This window comes from Puma concolor, chromosome B1 (assembly GCF_028749965.1).
Source record: "Puma concolor isolate L17-30 chromosome B1, mPumCon1.1.hap2, whole genome shotgun sequence".
Taxonomy (NCBI): domain Eukaryota; kingdom Metazoa; phylum Chordata; class Mammalia; order Carnivora; family Felidae; genus Puma; species Puma concolor.
In genome coordinates, this window is record NC_141670.1 from 102,932,511 (window position 1) to 102,954,844 (window position 22,334).

Sequence of the window (22,334 nt, forward strand, 5' to 3'; positions counted from 1 at the left end):
ATAAAAAGTAAGCTTAATGTCTTTTTTTTTTTTTCAACGTTTTTATTTATTTTTGGGACAGAGAGAGACAGAGCATGAACGGGGGAGGGGCAGAGAGAGAGGGAGACACAGAATCGGAAACAGGCTCCAGGCTCTGAGCCATCAGCCCAGAGCCTGACGCGGGGCTCGAACTCACGGACCGCAAGATTGTGACCTGGCTGAAGTCGGACGCTTAACCGACTGCACCACCCAGGCGCCCCAAAAGTAAGCTTAATGTCTTAATGGAACCAAAATCTGGCAGACACTGGAGAAAGTAACACATTTCTTACTTTTCATGTTTTCATATGAAGGGACTTCCAACGAGTAACCTTCCTGACTTCTCCCTCCTACCTGCTATTAACTCCTTTCACAAGGAGCAGAGTGACTGATGAGTTTGGAAGAAGAAAGTAGGCCTCCTCACCTCAGCCCTTTTCCTTCTCTATTTAAAAAAAAAAATGTTTATTTATTTATTTTGAGACACAGAGAGACAGCATGAGTTGGGGAGGGGCAGGGAGAGAGAATCGCAAGCAGGCTCTGTGCTGTTAGCACAAAGCTTGATGTGGGGTTCAATCTCACGAACCTTGAGATCATGACCTGAGCCAAAATCAAGAGTTGGACGATAAACTGACTGAGCCATCCAAGTTCCCCTTATTTCTCTTTAAGATCTGCCAGCCTATACAAACTTATAGTTATAAAATAAATAGGTCAGGGGATGAAAATATAGCATAGGGAACAAAGTCAATAATATTGTAATAATTTTGTATGGTGACAGATGGTAACCATATTTGCTATGGTGGTGGTGGGTGCAGTGAGTGTTGCAAACTAACATGCAAATAGTATAATACTGTACATGTCAACTATATTACAACTTAAAAAAACAATACCTTATCTATATTCTGCTATATAGTAAACTTTGCATAGACTTCATGAATGGAAACTTATTGTTTTCTGGCAATACTTTGGGTAAATATGGCTAATTTAGGGGTGAAATATTACCAAGCCAACTTGGTCCAGATCTAAAGCTATATACTCTTAATTACTTTGATCAGTGATAAACATGTCATATTAAAAAAGTTGCAGGACTCTTAAAATGGACTCATAAGGTCTTGATAATAGAAGCCACTAAAATCCACAGATTATAGACACTGCAGTTACCGTAAGGTTTTCAAAAATGACATGGAAATAATCAGATGACCTGCATAAGGAAAAGAATGTCATATCCATGGCTCAGTGATTTGTAAATAAAGACACTGATATGTGGTTACTTTGGGCTGAAAGCATTAATGTTTGATAGCATTAAATATATTTGTCACCTTACCTAAGGAGAGACCTTCTTGCTGTAACAACAGCGTGAGTATCGTGCAACACTCTTCCATTTGGCTTAATGCACTGGCTATAATTGTATTCACCTGTGCCTATAGCTACAACTTCATGCTGTCCAGCTGAAAGGAAAAGGTTAAGAATAGTAGGTTATTTTCACCTCCATCTTACCTATGTTCAACCTCTACCTTACCATTTTAAAGTTACTAAAATATATTGACCAAAGAGATGCAAAAATTACACAATTTCAAGTAAGAGTTTGAGAGTCTTCTAAGAACTAATTTTTTAATAGTTCAATAATTTCAATTAAAAATTCAGGTATTTTATGTTAGTTCATCTAAACTTTTACTACAATCAACAGAATCATTAGATATCCTTAGTTTGAAAACTTCCATCTATTTCTTCTACATCTAGATTTGTTTGGCTTACTAGAGATTTCACTGGCCATTCTATTTCTGCCTTAAACAAGTTATCTACACATAGTGGCTCCTTTTTTCTTAATATACTCAAACTCTCTACAAATAAAATTATAGTTTCTGTTCTACTAAAACTGCTTTTTTAGAGAAACAAGCACCTTATGCTTTTTCTAACAGTTTTTCTCCATTTACTTTTTGCTGTACCTCATTTGAAATTTCCTTGAAACTCTATGCTCAAATTACACAATTCTTTTTTCCTTTCACATCCTATGAGGCCTTTCTATAGCCTAGTCACAAAGCTCACTGCTCTCTTTTCTCTCGATACTCTCTTCTGAACATTGTGCTTTTTAAATCTTTTACCTCTGTTGATGATTTCAAAAAATCTCTAGTCTTAGTCTTTCAGACAAAGTTCAATTTCACATTTGCAAATACCTAAAGGACTTTCATTAATTCAACAAAAGCAGCTGAGATCCTACCAAGTTCCAGGTGCTGAGGTTGATGGTAAGAATAAAATATTGAGCAAGATATGCCCTCATGAAGCTTCTAATAGGAGAGACAGAAAAAAGACCAACCACAAACTGTGATACGTGCTTTGAGGAGAAAAAATATGGGGCAAATGTAAAGAATGATTATATTCTTAATGTAAGAAAAAGTGCGTTTCGGGAGGGGGGGGGGAGAGGTTACCCTATGCAAAGTAGTTGCAGAATCCCTCCCTATGAAACTGAAATTTAAGTTTCAGTATGAGGAGTGAGCAACATGAGGAGGTAAAAGGTACTGGAGTTAAAAGACAGACCAGTACAGCTGCTCCAGTAAAGAGTGAAGGGAATGGCATAAGATGAGGTTAGAGAAAGAGGCATCATAAAACATGCTAAGGATTTGTGGATTTTACCCAGGAGCTGTGGTGAAGCTACTGAGGTAAGGAAGTGAAAACCTTATTGGGTTACATTTTAAGATCACTCCTTTATGTGGAAAATGCTATATGTAGGGTCCAAGAAACTACAGATCATGACTTAAGACTCAAATAATGAAGGGTAGTTGGAAAAAGAATAATCAGATCTGAGATAAAGTTTGGGGATACAACAGAACTTAAAGAAAAAATTTGGGTCTTAGGGAAAGAACTTAGATTTTCAGTCTGTCTTATGTCATTTACTGAGATGGAGAAAGCTGGAGAAAAGAAAATAAGACAAGAAAAATAAATTATCATAAACGTAGCTGTTCCAGGAAGGAGTGGATGGTGGTGGGAAAAGTGAATTATATAGAGTCAGTGTAAGTTCTGGAATGGTGATGTAAAGTTTTGAGTTATAAAGGGCAATAGGGTAGCCAAGAAGTCAGTTTCTATTGCAACTCTAACTTGACCTGCCATATTTCAGGGAGATTCTAGTTTGATAATGCAGGAAAAAGAAGGGAATAACCCAAAGAAGGTATTCATTAAGACGTGCGAGGGAATGAAACCAAAATTTAAGCGAAGGAATTGGCTTTATGAGAGAGCCTGCCTCCACTCTCACAGTAGAGAATATGAGCACAATTGCAAGGAAGTACACAGAGTTGGTGGAAGAGGATGGAAGGAAGTTTGGATTTGAAAGCTTCTTACAAACAAAATTAAAAATTATGAGGCAAGGCCAAAAGCTGAAAGCAAGGATGGAAAAGAGGATGTAGGGTACTTGAGGACAAAGAAAAGTATGAAACAGCCATTCCAGGGAGTGTGTGACACACCCTACTGGAGACACAGGCTGGCTGGGCAGTGAGGAACACCATTTGATTTTCTAATACCTTTTAAGTAGGTATTGACTGTATGAGTTACTCCAGCAACAGGTACTTAATTTTACTTAGGCTTTCCCCACCCCATATTTGCAATCATATTTCTAAAACCAGACTTATTATTCTCATTCATGCTATTCGCTCAACTTCACATCAGCTTCCAGATTCCCGTGTATGTGGAAACACCATTCCCCTATGTAAACTTGAAATGTTGTTTTACTCATCTCACTTCATTTATCATTTGTCACTCCATCTTATCGCATCAATTTCTAAAAAAATATTATTTTCTTTCCCTGTTCATACTTATCTCAACTCTAAGCACCTCCATCATAACCATCTAATGTATGATTCCCTAATTCAGGTACAACTGTGTAGTATTTTTAAAGAGTTGTTGGCAATTATTGCTTAGACATCAACTTATTTTAATTAACACAAATATAAATCAATGTTTTCTTAAATACCAAGTACTTTGCCAAATAGTTTACTTACAGTATTATACCTAATCCTAATAACTCTATGAGGTAGAGACTGTTATAACTTCTACTTTTAATTAAAAGAAAACTGAAGCAGAGAGATGTTAAGTACAAAATGTGCCCAAAGTCATTTAAGTCTCAGAGCTAAGTCTGATGCTGTTTCCAACAATTAGAGTACAGTATCAATCCCTGACCAAAAATCTTTCACCACTTACTATCTATATCTCATTAAATCCAACTTCTGATTGGATTTTATTTTTTTTTCAATATATGAAATTTATTGTCAAACTGGTTTCCATACAACACTCAGTGCTCATCCCAAAAGGTGCCCTCCTCAATACCCACCACCCACCCTCCCCTCCCTCCCACCCCCCATCAACCCTCAGTTTGTTCTGTTTTTAAGAGTCTCTTATGCTTTGGCTCTCTCCCACTCTAACCTCTTTTTTTTTTTTTCCTTCCCCTCCCCCATGGGTTTCTGTTAAGTTTCTCAGGATCCACATAAGAGTGAAAACATATGGTATCTGTCTTTCTCTGTATGACTTATTTCACTTAGCATCACACTCTCCAGTTCCATCCACATTGCTACAAAGGGCCATATTTCATTCTTTCTCATTGCCCTGTAGTACTCCATTGTGCATATAAACCACAATTTCTTTACCCATTCATCAGTTGATGGACATTTAGGCTCTTTCCATAATTTGGCTATGGTTGAGAGTGCTGCTATAAACATTGGGGTACAAGTGCCCCGATGCTTCAGCACTCCTGTGTCCCTTGGGTAAATTCCTAGCTGTGCTACTGCTGGGTCATAGGGTAGATCTATTTTTAATTTTCTGAGGAACCTCCACACTGCTTTCCAGAGCGGCTGCACCAGTTTGCATTCCCACCAATAGTGCAAGAGGGTTCCCGTTTCTCCACATCCTCTCCAGCATCTATAGTCTCCTGATTTGTTCATTTTGGCCACTCTGACTGGCATGAGGTGATATCTGAGTGTGGTTTTGATTTGTATTTCCCTGATAAGGAGCGACGCTGAACATCTTTTCATGTGCCTGTTGGCCATCCGGATGTCTTCTTTAGAGAAGTGTCTATTCATGTTTTCTGCCCATTTCTTCACTGGGTTATTTGTTTTTCGGGTGTGGAGTTTGGTGAGCTCTTTATAGATTTTGGATACTAGCCCTTTGTCCGATATGTCATTTGCAAATATCTTTTCCCATTCCGTTGGTTGCCTTTTAGTTTTGTTGGTTGTTTCCTTTGCTGTGCAGAAGCTTTTTATCTTCATAAGGTCCCAGTAATTCACTTTTGCTTTTAATTCCCTTGCCTTTGGGGATGTGTGGAGTAAGAGATTGCTACGGCTGAGGTCAGAGAGGTCTTTTCCTGCTTTCTCCTCTAGGGTTTGGATGGTTTCCTGTCTCACATTCAGGTCCTTTATCCATTTTGAGTTTATTTTTGTGAATGGTGTGAGAAAGTGGTCTAGTTTCAACCTTCTGCATGTTGCTGTCCAGTTCTCCCAGCACCATTTGTTAAAGAGACTGTCTTTTTTCCATTGGATGTTCTTTCCTGCTTTGTCAAAGATGAGTTGGCCATACGTTTGTGGGTCTAGTTCTGGGGTTTCTATTCTATTCCATTGGTCTATGTGTCTGTTTTTGTGCCAATACCATGCTGTCTTGATGATGACAGCTTTGTAGTAGAGGCTAAAGTCTGGGATTGTGATGCCTCCTGCTTTGGTCTTCTTCTTCAAAATTACTTTGGCTATTTGGGGCCTTTTGTGGTTCCATATGAATTTTAGAACTGCTTGTTCTAGTTTCGAGAAGAATGCTGGTGCAATTTTGATTGGGATTGCATTGAATGTGTAGATAGCTTTGGGTAGTATTGACATTTTGACAATATTTATTCTTCCAATCCATGAGCAGGGAGTGTCTTTCCATTTCTTTATATCTTCTTCAATTACCTTCATAAGCTTTCTATAGTTTTCAGCATACAGATCTTTTACATCTTTGGTTAGATTTATTCCTAGGTATTTTATGCTTCTTGGTGCAACTGTGAATGGGATCAGTTTCTTTATTTGTCTTTCTGTTGCTTCATTGTTAGTGTATAAGAATGCAACTGATTTCTGTACATTGATTTTGTATCCTGCAACTTTGATGAATTCATGTATCAGTTCTAGCAGACTTTTGGTGGAGTCTATCGGATTTTCCATGTATAATATCATGTCATCTGCAAAAAGCGAAAGCTTGACTTCATCTTTGCCAATTTTGATGCCTTTGATTTCCTTTTGTTGTCTGATTGCTGATGCTAGAACTTCCAGCACTATGTTAAACAACAGTGGTGAGAGTGGGCATCCCTGTCGTGTTCCTGATCTCCGGGAAAAAGCTCTCAGTTTTTCCCCGTTGAAGATGATGTTAGCTGTGGGCTTTTCATAAATGGCTTTTATGATCTTTAAGTATGTTCCTTCTATCCCGACTTTCTCAAGGGTTTTTATTAAGAAAGGGTGCTGGATTTTGTCAAAGGCCTTTTCTTTTTTTTTTTTAAATTTTTTTTTCAACATTTATTTATTTTTGCGACAGAGAGAGGCAGAGCATGAACGGGGGAGGGGCAGAGAGAGAGGGAGACACAGAATCGGAAACAGGCTCCAGGCTCTGAGCCATCAGCCCAGAGCCCGACGCAGGGCTCGAACTCCCGGACCGCGAGATCGTGACCTGGCTGAAGTCGGACGCCTAACCAACTGCGCCACCCAGGCGCCCCTTCAAAGGCCTTTTCTGCATCGATTGACAGGATCATATGGTTCTTCTCTTTTTTTTTTGTTAATGTGATGTATCACGTTGATGGATTTGCGAATGTTGAACCAGCCCTGCATCCCAGGAATGAATCCCACTTGATCATGGTGAATAATTCTTTTTATATGCCATTGAATTCGATTTGCTAGTATCTTATTGAGAATTTTTGCATCCATATTCATCAGGGATATTGGCCTGTAGTTCTCTTTTTTTACTGGGTCTCTGTCTGGTTTAGGAATCAAAGTAATACTGGCTTCATAGAATGAGTCTGGAAGTTTTCCTTCCCCTTCTATTTCTTGGAATAGCTTGAGAAGGATAGGTATTATCTCTGCTTTAAACGTCTGGTAGAACTCCCCTGGGAAGCCATCTGGTCCTGGACTCTTATTTGTTGGGAGATTTTTGATAACCGATTCAATTTCTTTGCTGGTTATGGGTCTGTTCAAGCTTTCTATTTCCTCCTGATTGAGTTTTGGAAGCGTGTGGGTGTTTAGGAATTTGTCCATTTCTTCCAGGTTGTCCAATTTGTTGGCATATAATTTTTCATAGAATTCCCTGATAATTGTTTGTATCTCTGAGGGATTGGTTGTAATAATTCCATTTTCATTCATGATTTTATCTATTGGCATCATCTCCCTTTTCTTTTTGAGAAGCCTGGCTAGAGGTTTGTCAATTTTGTTTATTTTTTCAAAAAACCAACTCTTGGTTTCGTTGATCTGCTCTACAGTTTTTTTAGATTCTATATTGTTTATTTCTGCTCTGATCTTTATTATTTCTCTTCTTCTGCTGGGTTTAGGCTCTCTTTGCTGTTCTGCTTCTATTTCCTTTAGGTGTGCTGTTAGATTTTGTATTTGGGATTTTTCTTGTTTCTTGAGATAGGCCTGGATTGCAATGTATTTTCCTCTCAGGACTGCCTTTGCTGCATCCCAAAGCGTTTGGATTGTTGTATTTTCCTTTTCGTTTGTTTCCTGATTGGATTTTAAATGACTCCAGAGGCACCTGTGTGGCTCAGTCGGTTAAGTGTCTAACTTTGGCTCAGGTCATGATCTCACAGTTCATGGGTTCGAGCCCCACATGGGGCTCTGTGCTGACAGCTTGAAGCCTGGAGTCTGCTTCAGATTCTGTCTCCCTCTCTCTCTGCCCCTTCCCCACTCATACTCTGTCTCTCTTTCTCCTTCAGAATAAATATCAAAAAAATTTTTTTAAATAAATAAATAAATGACTCCATAATCTGGTAACATCTTATCAACCCTACAACATTTTGTATTACTCCTGTGTGTGTGCGTGCATGCACGTGTGTGCATATATACGTTATGTATATGTATATATGTATATCTCTTCCACACTAGTAATAAATTTCTTTCATTGTTCCATAAAAAGTTTTCTCACTGCTGCTTTCTTCCCTCATATCTTTCTCCAAAAGTGTCTTCTTTTCCTCTATTAAATAAGCCTTATCAATCCTTAAAGTTTCAGCTTAAGTCCCACTTGTTCCCAAAGATTTTAACTGTATCAGGTTTCTATTGTCTATGAATTTTTCATACATCTTTTGATCATAGAAAATAAGTAACTTTTATCATCTTAGACTTTCCCAACATTATATATATCTTCTCTCCCCATTTAAATTATAAAAACTCCTTAAGACCAGGAACCAAACCTCCAATTTGTTTTATATCATCTATAATCTCTTAACTGAAACAAATATAAAATTTAAATACTTTTAATGATCAACACAGAACATTAAAGGGTAAATAAAAGATAAAATGTAGTTGGAATCATCGTAATATCCACAAGAAAAACCAGAAGTTCATGATTTTCCATAGTAATCTTTTCTTACTTTAAAATGAAAATTTGGTCATTTATTATATAGAGTCTTTCTCTTTGTCATAATGGAAATTAGAATTCAGTCTGGTAGTGGTTCTAACAGAGTTATTGTTTAAAATGTTAGGCATTTTACCATTCTGCAGTTCTCTATTAGTTTCTGGTCAGTATATTTTAACTTTGAGAGCCTTTGTGTTTAAGGATATACACCCACTATGTATGTAAGCGATGAACCATGGGAAGCTACCCCAAAACTCAAGAGCACACTTTACACCCTATATGTTAGCCAATTTGGCAATAAATTATATTTAAAAAAATGATACACACCCACTAGAAAAAGCCACTTCAAATCAATGCAATACTACTGTAAAAAGGGTCAAAGTTATTTAATTAAAATACTACTATATACATCTTAAAATTAGGATATTTAATAGCTTTTCTACAAACCAACACATCCCATGTATTTGGACTTACCTCTTTCAATTATAAAAGCAGCCAATGAATTGCTACATTTCAGATATTCTGAATGATTATATATTAGTTGATTAAATGTTTCTTTAACAATTTGGGATATCTTTCCATGCTGAATATGTCTCCCTTCTGGAAAAAAAAAATCAAATGGAGTATGAATTTGAAGAATACTGTGCTTTCTTGCAGAGGCCTCTATTATTCCAATTACAACCTTAACAATTGAGTTTGTAACTTATAGATGTGTAAGCAAATTATAACTTACATCATGACTGATATTTTAAAGCATTCCATTCCAAATAAAACACGTTATTAAGCTTTATAGAAAATTTCTCTTAATGTCTTCATATTACACACTAGAGAGTTACTGATCTATATTTTTGAAATATTCAAAAGTCCTATAAGACACACTTCTGTGTTGTATAGGATTATTCTACATTGCCAGACAACCAACATCTCACTGAAAGCCAGTAGTCTTCCCTCATCATTGTGATAATTGAAATACATTCCTTAGTTATTTGCCCCACTGAGAACCACTGAAAAACACGGAGCACTTAGACCCTTGATATAGTTCCATGTTCCTACTAAAAAGTCCTGAACTTTGAAAGGGGATAAAGACAGTGTTAAGTAACCAGGATTACCACAGAACAGTTTATAATCAAGAATATACATCAGAAGTTACCCATGGATTTTTTTTTTAAACATGACAGAGGGATACCTGGGTGGCTCAGCTGCTTAAGCGTCCAACTTTAGTTCAGGCCATGATCTCATGGTTCATAAGCTCGAGCCCCACATATGGTTCTCTACTCTTAGTGTGGAGACCGCTTCATATTCTCTCTCTGCCTCTCCCCTGCTCCCTCTCTCTCTCAAATAAAAATATTAAAAAAAATTTTTAAAAACATGAGAGAACTTAAGATTCTGGGGTAGGGCCCTGGCCATTTGTTACTTTGTGTATCCCTACTGAAGGACCCTTGTTTTAGAGAATGAGAGGTTGCAGAATCACATGATACCATACAGTGTTTCTCAAAGTTTAGTTGTAAGACACTGACAGTTCCTCATGTTTCATGATGGCTGCTAAGCAATCTACCAAGTAGTCTGTAGCCCATTTCATATTTTCAGAGGAAAAAAAGCAATGAAAGAACTTTTCTATCATGCATTATGTATATATGAAATGAATAATTGATTATAATTTTCATAGAAATTCTTTTGACCTGCTCAATAATAAATTATATTAAAAGCACACAAGTAATAAAAATTTGATGTTGGTCTCAGCTAACATTCTGCTAACTGGATACAACACATTGTAGTTAGGTCATTTGCATGCTTTTGTTTATATTTGTTAATATTTAATTTTTCTGTTAATACTGTTAATGCTATTTTATTGGCCGAAATAAACTCCAAATTCACATTATCAAGAAGAATGAGAACAATCATAAAATTAATCACAAAATGAAGCTCTGAGAGAAAAAAGAATAAAGTAATGGCTATATTCTTTTATCTCATCGCAAAGCATACAATGTGGAGGTAAAAATTATTATAATTGCATGCTAGCATACATTTACCTAAAATTGGTCAAAACCCTCAATGTGTGGTGTATAAATTAGTTTTTGTTCCTTATGCAGTAAAAATATAAATGAGAAATTCTCAGCATCTTGGCTCTGCTTATCACCAAAAACTCATCATACAGAAGCAGTATTCATTTAAGGATATTTTAAAATTTTACTTTTTTTTTTTAACTGAAACAGCAATATAAAGATTTACATTCAGAGGTTCCCTCACCAAATGTGGGCACTATTTTAGTTCTTAACAGAAATTTTTAGAATCTATAAACATATATCACTTCAAAATATAAAAACTGGGACATGCTGAAATGCACCCTTTGCATTTACTTGGTCTTGGCCATCACTCAAGGATAGACATAGTAACTACCACATCCTTCCTAATGGATCTATAGAATAAATGTACTATAATTTGTTTAATTATACCACATGTAGTTAGCAATTATTTTGTATTACGATATGGAGTAGAAAACCACACTGCAATTAGTACTGCTAGAGTAAGAATCGTGTATGGGGCAAGAGAATGTTTTGCTACCCATTAAAAGATTGCACCTAAATATCATAAAGAACACTTGGGTCTTAACAATGTATCAGTAATCCTCTTGATCTTAATTCAGTGTTGAAGGAAATAATATTGTGAATATAATCAAATCTTAGGTACTAAATTGTATCTCTTAGTACCATGCATGTAAAAAAATAAGTAGTATCATTTTCCTTATACATGTGTTCCAGCTATTGAGGAAATAAAATGATTTCACAAATTACTGAAAATGAAGAATGAGATAAGAACATGACATACATAATCCCAAGTAACACCATTTCTTTGATTTCAAGTTGCCAATTTCAAGCGTCATGTGTTTTTAGTATCATGTGTAATCTGAACTTATCTTCAAAGCCAAAATATCATTTTTTTAACATTTATTCATTTTTGAGAGACAGAGACAGAGAGTGAGCAGGGGAGGAGCAGAGAGAGAGAGAGACACAAAATCTGAAGCAGGCTCCAGGCTCTGAGCTGTCAGCAGAGTTTGATGTAGGGTTTGAACTCACAAACCGTGAGATCATGACCTAAGCTGAAGTCGGATGCTCAACAGACTGAGCCACCCAGGTGCCTCCCAAAATATCACTGTTTTTTTAAAAAAAATTTTTTTTTCAACGTTTATTTATTTTTGGGACAGAGAGAGACAGAGCATGAACGGGGGAGGGGCAGAGAGAGAGGAAGACACAGAATCGGAAACAGGCTCCAGGCTCTGAGCCATCAGCCCAGAGCCCGACGCGGGGCTCGAACTCACGGACCGCGAGATCGTGACCTGGCTGAAGTCGGACGCTTAACCGACTGCGCCACCCAGGCGCCCCAATATCACTGTTTTTAATGAAGATATGGTCCAGTCAGAGATATGGCAGAGCAAACAGGCTGTGAAATAGTGGTATCTTCTATAACTGGCATAGCAGAATCTGTTTCGGAAATTATTGTGAGTCTCAAATTTTTTTTCTTCAAAGGCAATAACATCCAACTCCTGTGTTTGAAGGATAATGTTTGCTCTCCTTTTTCTGACACTTGACTCCTGTCTGAGCCTACCAAAGCTGACCCTAATCTTGTATTTCTTTAAACATACTGTTAACATATGTTCTTTCTTCCCCACAGACTGATCTGTTTTCTCAGGGTAATCATAATCTGTGTTATTTGTCAATCATTGACCGGAGATTCTACCCCACTATTCATTAAAATTGCCCACAGAGGCTGAAAAGACAGACCAGAGCCCTTTCCCATATTAAGAGATGACTATTGCTGGATTGATCCCTTACTTCCCTTCTCTTCATCAATTCTTGTGACTGTTAGATCAAGTGACTATATTAAACTGTTGGTAGACTTTGCCATTTGAATGTGCCTACTTTCCCTGGTCTGGTCCTTTTACTGCAAACAAACTCATAAATGTGCAGGGTCTTTCTCTGTTTTAGAGAAAGAGATATAACAATAACAATGAGAAAAAAAAGACAACAGAAAACAAGTTTGACTAAGCATAAACCCATTTTTCAAATCCTAATCTGCAGACATAGAAAAGAGAAAGGTAGGCTCTTTTTCGTTTTAATTCTATAAATACTCTAAACTTTGAAGTCTGAAATGTTACCACTATGTAGGCAATGAAGAAGTAAAGAGTAATTTCCTGACTTTCAGGGGATTCATAAACCAATGAATGGGAAAAGTATACAATAACTACCATACAGTATTGAATATGACAAAGTATTATAATAAAACGTTACTATTTAGGAAGCATCTACTGGCACTGCTTTAAGTATTTTACATATATGATTACACGGAATCCTCGCAATTACCCTATAAGGTAATTATTATTATGGACATTTTACAAATGGAAAAATTAAGGTACATGGAGAAGTAGTTGATCTTTGGTCATGTAATTAGTAACTGCAATTGCAGTCATAGTTTTCCTGAGCTTGTGTGACAAATAACTGCGATTAAGAAACTGATTACTTAAAATGAATGCCCAACCATTAAGCACTACCAGAAAGCTGTTGGTTTTCATTAATGACAAGCCTACAAAAGAAAAGCATTCTCAAAAGAGAAGATATATGAAATTGATGAACCATCTCCTCATATGAAAAAAGCCATTTCTTCAATTTTTCCTCTCCATTCCTCATTTCTCATTTTTAGCACAATATAGAAGGAAATTCTTCTCCTTGTAGAAGTCTGATAGGTTTGAATGATAAAATACTAATGTATTTTCATACCTAAACTATCTTAAAGTTTATTTTGAGACAGAGCTCATGTGTGGGAGAGGCAGAGAGAGAAGAGAGAGAGAATCCCAAGCAGGCTACGTGCTGTCAGCATGGAGCCCGATGTCAGGCTTGAACTCATGAACCGTTAGATCATGACCTGAGCTGAAATCAAGAGTCAGACACTTAACTGACTGAGCCACCCAGGCACCCCACCTGAGCATATTTTAATTATATGTTGTTATAACTTTTTATTGGGCTCCCCTTCTAAAAAAATATCATTATGAAGGACTTTCTTACCATAATGTATTTTTGAGACATAGACTGGTTCAGGTGAAACAACAGGTTCTGCAGGGATAGGAGGAGGACCTGTAAATAAAATAAAAATGTAAAGAAACGTGAAGCTTCCATGTTCCAAAAAGCAGGTACCTTACTATTATGTAACACACATATTAGATTATTATCTAAAAATGATTATTTTTTCTGTATAGTTCTGCCAACTCTAGGCCATCAAATCTCTATTAGCTCAGACTTAGTAAATGTCCTGTCTTACTGAAATTATACAAACACATTTCTGGATTTCCTAATTTATCAGCACAAGCATAATTGCTACTATATAGTTGGTGTTGTAATAGATGCAACGTTCTGAAAAACATTTAAAATTAAACCTTGTTTTAGATGCCCATGAACAATTCTCTATTTACAGTAATACTATGCAAAATACTTAAAATTATTATCCTATCAAAAATTTAATATGTGAGAATTATCATTTTTCCTAGAGGGATACTTCATTCAAAGTTTTCAAAGCTGTTAGTCTCATTCTTTGCAATGGCTTTCCAATTTGTTTCCCAAGTTAGGGAATCTAGGAAAAACAAACCAAAAAAGAACACTAAACCAAAGAAACAAAAAAAAGATCATAAAAGTTTAAATGAAGAGGCTCCAGGAGCAAAGGTTCAAGATATTAGATCTCTCAAGAATCATTCATAAAGACAAAGGAAGCAAAAAAGCTGCTCCTCTGGACTTCATTTTGGCTAAGATGAAATACTGGCCAAATACATAAAAGTTAGCAAGGAAAGATTAGCAATGTCATCTTGTTAGTTAAGCAAAGGCTAACTATAGATATATACACTCTGGACTTTAGAAAAGCAGAACCTTGGGGCGCCTGGGTGGCGCAGTCGGTTGAGTGTCCGACTTCAACCAGGTCACGATCTCGCGGTCCGTGAGTTCGAGCCCCGCGTCGGGCTCTGGGCTGATGGCTCAGAGCCTGGAGCCTGTTTCCGATTCTGTGTCTCCCTCTCTCTCTGTCCCTCCCCCGTTCATGCTCTGTCTCTCTCTGTCCCAAAAATAAATAAACGTTGAAAAAAAAATTTAAAAAAGAAAAGCAGAACCTTAAAAACTCAAAGAAAGATGATTTTTTTCCATTTACTAGTGCACTAGGCACAAGTGGAGTGAAAAACACAGATATTAAATCCTATTTATCAAGCACAAATAATTTCAATAAAGAAAATGTGACTGTACCAGTTGCACTGATCTTAAGAGGCACTGTATAAATAAGCAAAATAGTCTTGAAAAAGAACAAAGGTGGAAGACTCACACTTCACTATATCAAAACTTAATACAAAGTGACAGTAAATAAAAGCAGTATGGTAATGGCATAAAGACACACAGACCAATGGAACAGGGAATGCAGAAATAAATTCTCACTTATTTTGTCAAATGATTCTTGACAAGGGTGCCAGTATCATTCAAAAACAGAAAAGGCAATCTTTTCAATGATGCTAGAAAAACTGGATATTCACATGCAAAAGATTAAAGATGGACACCTACCCAACACTACATACAGAAATTAAGTCAGTATGGATCAAAGACGCAAACCTAAGGGCAAAAGCCATGAAGCTCTTAGAAGAAAACAAAGAGAAAAGCTTGATGATGACACTGGATTTGGCAATAATTCCCTGGATATGACCCTAAAAGTACAGGCAATAAAAACCTGGGATTTTATCAAAATTAAATACTTTTGTGAATCAAAACCCACTAATAACAGAGTAAAATGTAAATCACAAAAAGGGAGAAAACATAGGTACCTCACATATCTGATAAGGCATTGACATCCAGAATATACAGCAGTCCTCCCCTTATCTGAGGTGATTAGTTCCACTGCAAATAATACTGAACCCTATATATATATACACACACACACACACACACACACACACACACACACACACGTTTTTAATATGTATGTTATACGCACATCCTTGTGATAAAGTTTAATTTATAAACTAGAAAAAATTAATAATAGTAAGAAATTAATAGAATATACATACTGTAATAAGAATTATGTGAATATAGTCCTCTCTCTCAAAATATCTTATTGTACTGTACTCACCTTTCTTGCAACGGGAGATGATAAAATGTCATGAGATGAAGTAAAGTGAATGACACAGGCATTGTGATGTAGTGTTAGGCTACTATTGACCTTCTGATGTCAGAAGAAGAATCATCTGCTTCCAGACCACAGTTGACCACAGGGAAGTGAAGCCACAGAAAGTGAAACTGTGAATAAGAAGGGAACTACTGGATAGAGGACTCCTAAAACTCAACAAAAAGACCAATGACCCAATTCAAAAATGGGCAAAAGAATGGAGTATGACATATCTCTGAAGAAGATATACAAGTGGCACATGAAAAATGCTCACCATCACTAGTCAGTAAGAAAATGCAAATCAAAGTCACAATGAGATGCCACATCACACCCAAAAGGATGGCTACTATTTAAAAAACCCAGAACATAACAAGCATTGGTGAGGATGTGGAAAAACTGGAACCTTTCCACACTGTAGGCAGGAATGTCAAATAGTGCAGCCATTATAAAGAACAGTACAGCAACTCTTAAAAATTTAAATATAAAATTATCATATGACCTAGCAGTTCCACTTCTGGGTATAAATCCCAAAGAATTGGAACCAGAATGTCAAAGAGATATTCGTACACCTATGTTCATAGCAGCATTAGTCACAATAGCCAAATTTGAGGCAACCCAAGTATGTATCAACTGATGAATGGATAAACAAAATGTGGTATATACATACAAGAGAATATTATTCAGCCTTAAAAAGGAAGGAAATTTTGATACATGCTACAATAAAAACTTTGAGGACATAATGATAAGTGAAAGAAGTCAGCAATGAAAGACAAATACTGTATGATTCCATTTGAGGTACCTAGAAAAATTCTCATAGAAAATAGAATGGTAATTGCCATGAGCTTGGTGTGGAGTGGGGGTGGGGAAGGAATGAGTAATTTTTTAATGGGTATAGAATTTCAGTTTTTCAAGATGAAAAGAGCTCTGGATATTGGATACACAACAAAGTGAATATATTTAACACGAAAGTGTACACTTAAAACAATTACGACACTAAAATTTATATTTTATATATATGCAGTACAAAATTTTATTTTACCACACTAAAAACCTGAATTTTTTAAAAAAGCAGTATTGAAATAAGCTAAACTTAGAACCAGATTCTTAAATCATTGTATAAAAAGTGTTAAGATTTTCAAAACCTAACAGAGTATTATTAATAACAGTCCTTGAAAAAACTTAGAGCAACATTATACAGTTAATTAACAATTATGATTATACTTAAAAAACACCATGTACAAAATATGAAAGAAGCAATACGTGGAAAATAATTTTTTTGAGCTCAGAATTTTGAAAAAAATTAAAAATATGGTTTTTAAGTGTTTAGGACATTTTAAAGAAAATGTAACTCACTGTAAAGAAAAAGGTGACTTAATTAAATTTTTACCAGGCTCTGTGACCACAGAAAATACATTATTAAAAACTTTTAGTCATAATTAAGGCACTATTGGCACTTTTTGAGAAAACAATGGTATTGAAAATAAAAGTGGTACCAGTGGAGATGGGAAAATGTTTTAATTTTCACAAAAAAGGGAAAAGATAGATATTTAAAAACTAAAAATCATATCCCACCAGGCAAAACATTTGCTAGCCCTAAATAAGCATTTTGAAGTATTTATCATTAGAAGCCAATCATAAACATTTTCTGATGATTAAGTTAGATGCTTGGGAAATTGTGTAGATAGATTTTAACTTAATTTTAACAAAGCATTTTACATCTTAGCTCCCTGACAGTAGAGGACAGGTCTTATGTAATTCTAGATCCTCAGCACCTACCACAGGCCCTGGAACATAGTACATCCTGAAAACATTTATTGATTTATTCATTCTGCTGCATGCTACTATTGGAAGGAAACTGGGAAAATATTGCTGGGGACGTACCTAGATGGGCTGATAGCTGATAAAATAATCACATATAAAGGATTTCAATAAATAAACTGAAAGAATGTCTTAAGAATATTATTTGTCACAGGTTCTACATTTTACATTAATTTGTTAAAGACTCTGGAAAGGCAAAGGCATATCTATAAAAAAATAAATCTAAATAAATCACTTGTCACACTAAGCTCTAGGTGAGTAAAATTTGTTCACTCAGGGCATAAAGCAGTGTGAGAATGGATAAATGAATGATGGACAAAAACGAATACTAGTAAAGATGACAAAATTATCAAATGATAAAATCAGAACTCAAAATTATCAAAAGTGATTTCATATTAGGAAGGAATTTCTAGGTTAAAATCAGTACCTTCTAAATATTTAAAAGAAAAAAAGTCAAAACGTTATCCAGAGGACAAAAGGAAAAAAAATGCATAACATGACATCAGACATTCATAATAAGTGCAAATGTTAAAGCTTTTTATTGAAACATTTATTGACTAGGTCAAAAAATCTAATTTTATGCACAAAAGAAAATCATTAAAAACAAAACAATAGGATAAAGACACTGGACCAATACAAAGTTTAACAAAGTATCAATCTGAGAATTTCAAAAAATTCAAGACCAAAACATATATAACATAAAATATACAAGATAAAAAAGTTATTTTATATTGAATTAAAAAAATATACACTGTAACACCATGAAATCACTGCATCACTGCTCTATAGGTCAAATAACATGTAAAAATGAAAGCATTTCAATAAAATAAGGATAATGACATTTATAGTGCCAGCATGTATAAGACATGTACCAGAATCATCATACCTAGCCCTTTAATTAATAAACCTGAAAAATAGTGAAGAGAAAATAACGTGAAAATTAACAAAGTACGTTCTTAAGTACTTAATAAATCCAAAGTATGACAAACTATTTGAAAACAATGAAAAAACCACACATCAAAACTCACAAGATGTGGCAAAATAAATCATTTTTAATTATTAGTTTTAAACAACAAAAATAAAGATACATGAAAGAAGAGTTGAACATAGAACAAAAAGTTTAAGTATTAAGAAAAACAAAATGAATAGACTAAAAACAAACCAAAAAAAAAGCCCAGTAGTAAAATAAATAAAGTGATGATTTGTATTTAAAAAGAATGAGTTTATGATCTCTGTTTAAATCAGATTTTTCTTTTTTTAAAGTTATCATTTACAGATGAACCAAAATGTAATCTACCGTTAAACGCGCAAAAATTGCTCACTATGACAAAATTTGCTTACTATGCTAGCATATACACCATGGTAACATATTCCTCAAATTGATTATTAGTAATAAAAGCTACCATCATTTCATTACAAATTATTCACTAAACACTAGGTAAGGGCTTTGCATACATTACTTAGTTAATTCTAATAACAGCATAGGAGGTAGTTACTATTGGTGTCCCCACTTTTTATGTTTTTTTTATTTTTTATTTATTCTTTTTTTTAATGTCCTCCCTTTTTAAATGATGAAGCTTGCATTTAGAGGGCAAATAACTTGTCTGTTCAGAGTCAATATTCCACCTTCAGCAATTAATTCTGGAATTTACACTTAACCTATTTGCTGTGTTACTTTAGGCCATTATTTTCTCCAATAACTCTACCATCACTGAATTTAATATAAGCCAACTTCACAAAAATTGCATTTAAAAACTCTAAGCATTAAATGCACAGTATTAAAGCGCATAATAAGAACCCAATGAACTACAGAGAAAATCAAGTTTCTGGATACGAAGCTCTTGAGAATCTGACAAATTATCAGATAATTCAGCCAACATGTTCATATAATTTGGTGCTGAAATATACAAGAGTATTTTTTTCTTTTATATAAAATCTTTGTATTCTTTCCTTTGCTATTATTTTTATTTTGTTTTTAATTCAAGTATAATTAATATACAGCATTATATTAATTTCAGGTGTATGATATAGTGATTCAACAATTCTATACGTTTGTTACGCAGTACTCATCACAATGGGTGTACTCAATCCCCTATACAGGAGCATTTTAACTAATATTAAATATGTCAGCAATCAGCAATGGAAGAAAATAAATTCTGCCATTTCTCTCCTGTAGTTGCCAAATAATTCTTCATTAACAAATCCTTTGGTGATTCCTTCTGGAAAAAGATTAATTTTACAAACATTTATAATCAAGAGTATTTACCTGATGTTTCTAAAATTCTTGGCTCAGGTTCATCCAATTGTAGAAGCTCATCAAGAGCTAATTTTGCTGCATTGGATCTAGACTCCTTTTTATTTTGTCCCAGTCCAGTCTTATATTGAACACCATCCACCACAGCACAAAAAGCAAAATATGGTCCCATAACATTACCTTGAAAAAGAAGCCAGAATGAATGCTGCAACAATTCATAATATGTTCTTGCAAATGACATTTTATAAAGAAAAATATCCTAGTACAAACACTGTGGAAAACTATCTTGGCCTATTAGTTTTGTGTTTTATTTTATTTTATTTATTACAGCCAATGCAGGTTAAATATTTTTTTTATGTTCTTTATTTTTGAGAGATAGAGAGAGAGAGAGAGAGAGTGCAAAGGAGAGAGCATGCAAAGCAGAGGGACAGGCAGAGAGAGAGGGAGACACAGAATCCGAAGCAGGCTCCAGGCTCTGAGCTGTCAGCACAGAGCCTGATGTGGGGCTCAAACCCATGGACAGTGAGATTGTGGCCTGAGCTGAAGTCGGACGCTTAACCGACTGAGACGCCCAGGTGCCCCACAGCCAATGCAGGTTAAAAGCAAAGCTGGATGAACCCCTGAACCAGTTCTGAGGAATTCATCAGGCAACCAGGTTAGCTCCAAATTCAGCATGAACAGTAGGGCCAGCTTTAGAGTATAGATCATACATGGAGGGACAGGGTCTTGTATAAAGAAATACCTGGCAATAGAAAGCACCCAAATATCTACTGAATGACCAACAAAGGTAAAATGTGGAGCCTCTGGCAACATCTCTCTTCTCCCACCTTCTGAGTACTCTGATACTCTTGTAAGCCCCAGAACAAAAATACCCCTTGGAAGAAATCCTGTGAACCAATCAGGGTGTCATGGTAAGCAATTCAAACCACCATAACTTTAAAGGCAAGTGGAGGGGAGAGAATTCACGAGGAAAACCAAAACAAACAACAGTTTTATACTGAATGTCCAGTCATCCAAAATTCCTAGAAGGATTAGTTTTACACAATTACTTTTACCTAGTTTTCATATTTGCCTAATGAAAACTGAAGTGGAATTATCTAAATTTATAGGCCAAAGATTTTTCCAGTTCAAGTTTTACTTGTTGGTATTCAGACTTTAGAAGTTCTCTAGTTAATTCAAGTCTCTACTCGTTATGGATGGCTAGGTACAGCGTCACTCCACATAAGCCCCATCATCACTGTTATTATTACTTCCTTACATATTACACTAACTTCTGAGTTTCCATATATATCAAAGTTTTACAAGTAACTCCTGACTACATTTGAGTAAATTGCTTTCCTCCCACCATCTATGACTTCAGTTTCCCAAATTCCTTCATTATGATCACCTAGGTTCCCGTCCCAACTTACTAAACCTTGTAATATTTTGTACATTTATTTAACAAGGGTGAGATTATTATGTGTGAGATATGACCCATCAAATTTGTGAATAAGACCTCTGTGTCAGAGTACTGAGCCTTTAAGCTTCATCCCATCATGCTTCAGGTTCTCAAACTTTAGTATGTATCTAAATCACCTGTAGAGTTGTTAAAATATACTCTGGTGTCATTATTAAACCTACTCATTCAGATTATTCAACTAGTAGTATACACATAAAGTAAATATCATTACTTATCAATGGGTTGTAGTTGTGAGCAGCTTTTACTAAGTTCAATGAAGATTTGCCCTCACATTTTTTTTCTTACTATGACCAACAGCTTACATTTTCCAAGAGCATTCTGAGAAGAATGGAGGGAAATACAACTAGTGACACAAAAATAAAGTCCACAGTACCAATCACGAAGTAATCCCACCTACAGTGACTAGACCTTGGAAAACTCCCACCCGCGATATTAAGACTCTATTTTTGTCACATGTTTACCAGTTATTTCATTCAAAACAACAGACTGGAAACTTGACTTCACTATGACAATCTTTGTTAAAATCTCAAAAACTTTAAATCCTTTTGCAAAGATACCTTGAGACCCATGTTGGCAAAAGTTAGTATCAGTAAGAGAAAATTTAAAAACCAAGCTACTTAATAATGTGTTTTTATATACAAATACCCATAGGAACCCACACATGTGTACACATATATATATATTTTTAAGGATTGTGTTTCTTTGACTCATACTTTTAGCCTGTCAATACCTGTTAAGAGCATTTATTTTCTTAAAAAAAATTTTTTTTACATTTATTCATTTTTGAGAGACAGAGAGAGACAGAGCATGAGTGGGGAAGGGGCAGAGAGAGAGGGAGACACAGAATCTGAAGCAGGCTCCAGGCTCTGACCTGCCAGCACAGAGCCCGACGTGGGGCTTGAACTCATGAACTATGAGATCATGACCTGAGCCGAAGTCAGACACTCAACCAACTGAGCCACCCAGGCACCCCAAGAGCATTTATTTTCTTATCCCTCTACTTTCCGAAAGTTCTATCTAATCATTGGTCATAAGGTAAAGAGATCAGAG

The 22,334-nt window shown here is 35.5% G+C and overlaps 1 protein-coding gene across 1 annotated transcript in view; it reads right to left on the reverse strand.

Annotated features, from left to right (window-relative positions):
- Nucleotides 1–22,334, reverse strand: part of ADAD1 (adenosine deaminase domain containing 1) — a 110,461-nt gene that overhangs the window by 85,401 nt on the left and 2,726 nt on the right. Inside the window, exons 4-7 of the mRNA XM_025921310.2 lie at nt 19,838–20,005; nt 13,629–13,697; nt 9,046–9,171; nt 1,337–1,460 (exon numbers count right to left, since the gene is read on the reverse strand). Of these exons, the coding sequence (XP_025777095.2) occupies nt 1,337–1,460; nt 9,046–9,171; nt 13,629–13,697; nt 19,838–20,005 (487 nt within the window). The remainder of the gene's footprint in view (nt 1–1,336; nt 1,461–9,045; nt 9,172–13,628; nt 13,698–19,837; nt 20,006–22,334) is intronic.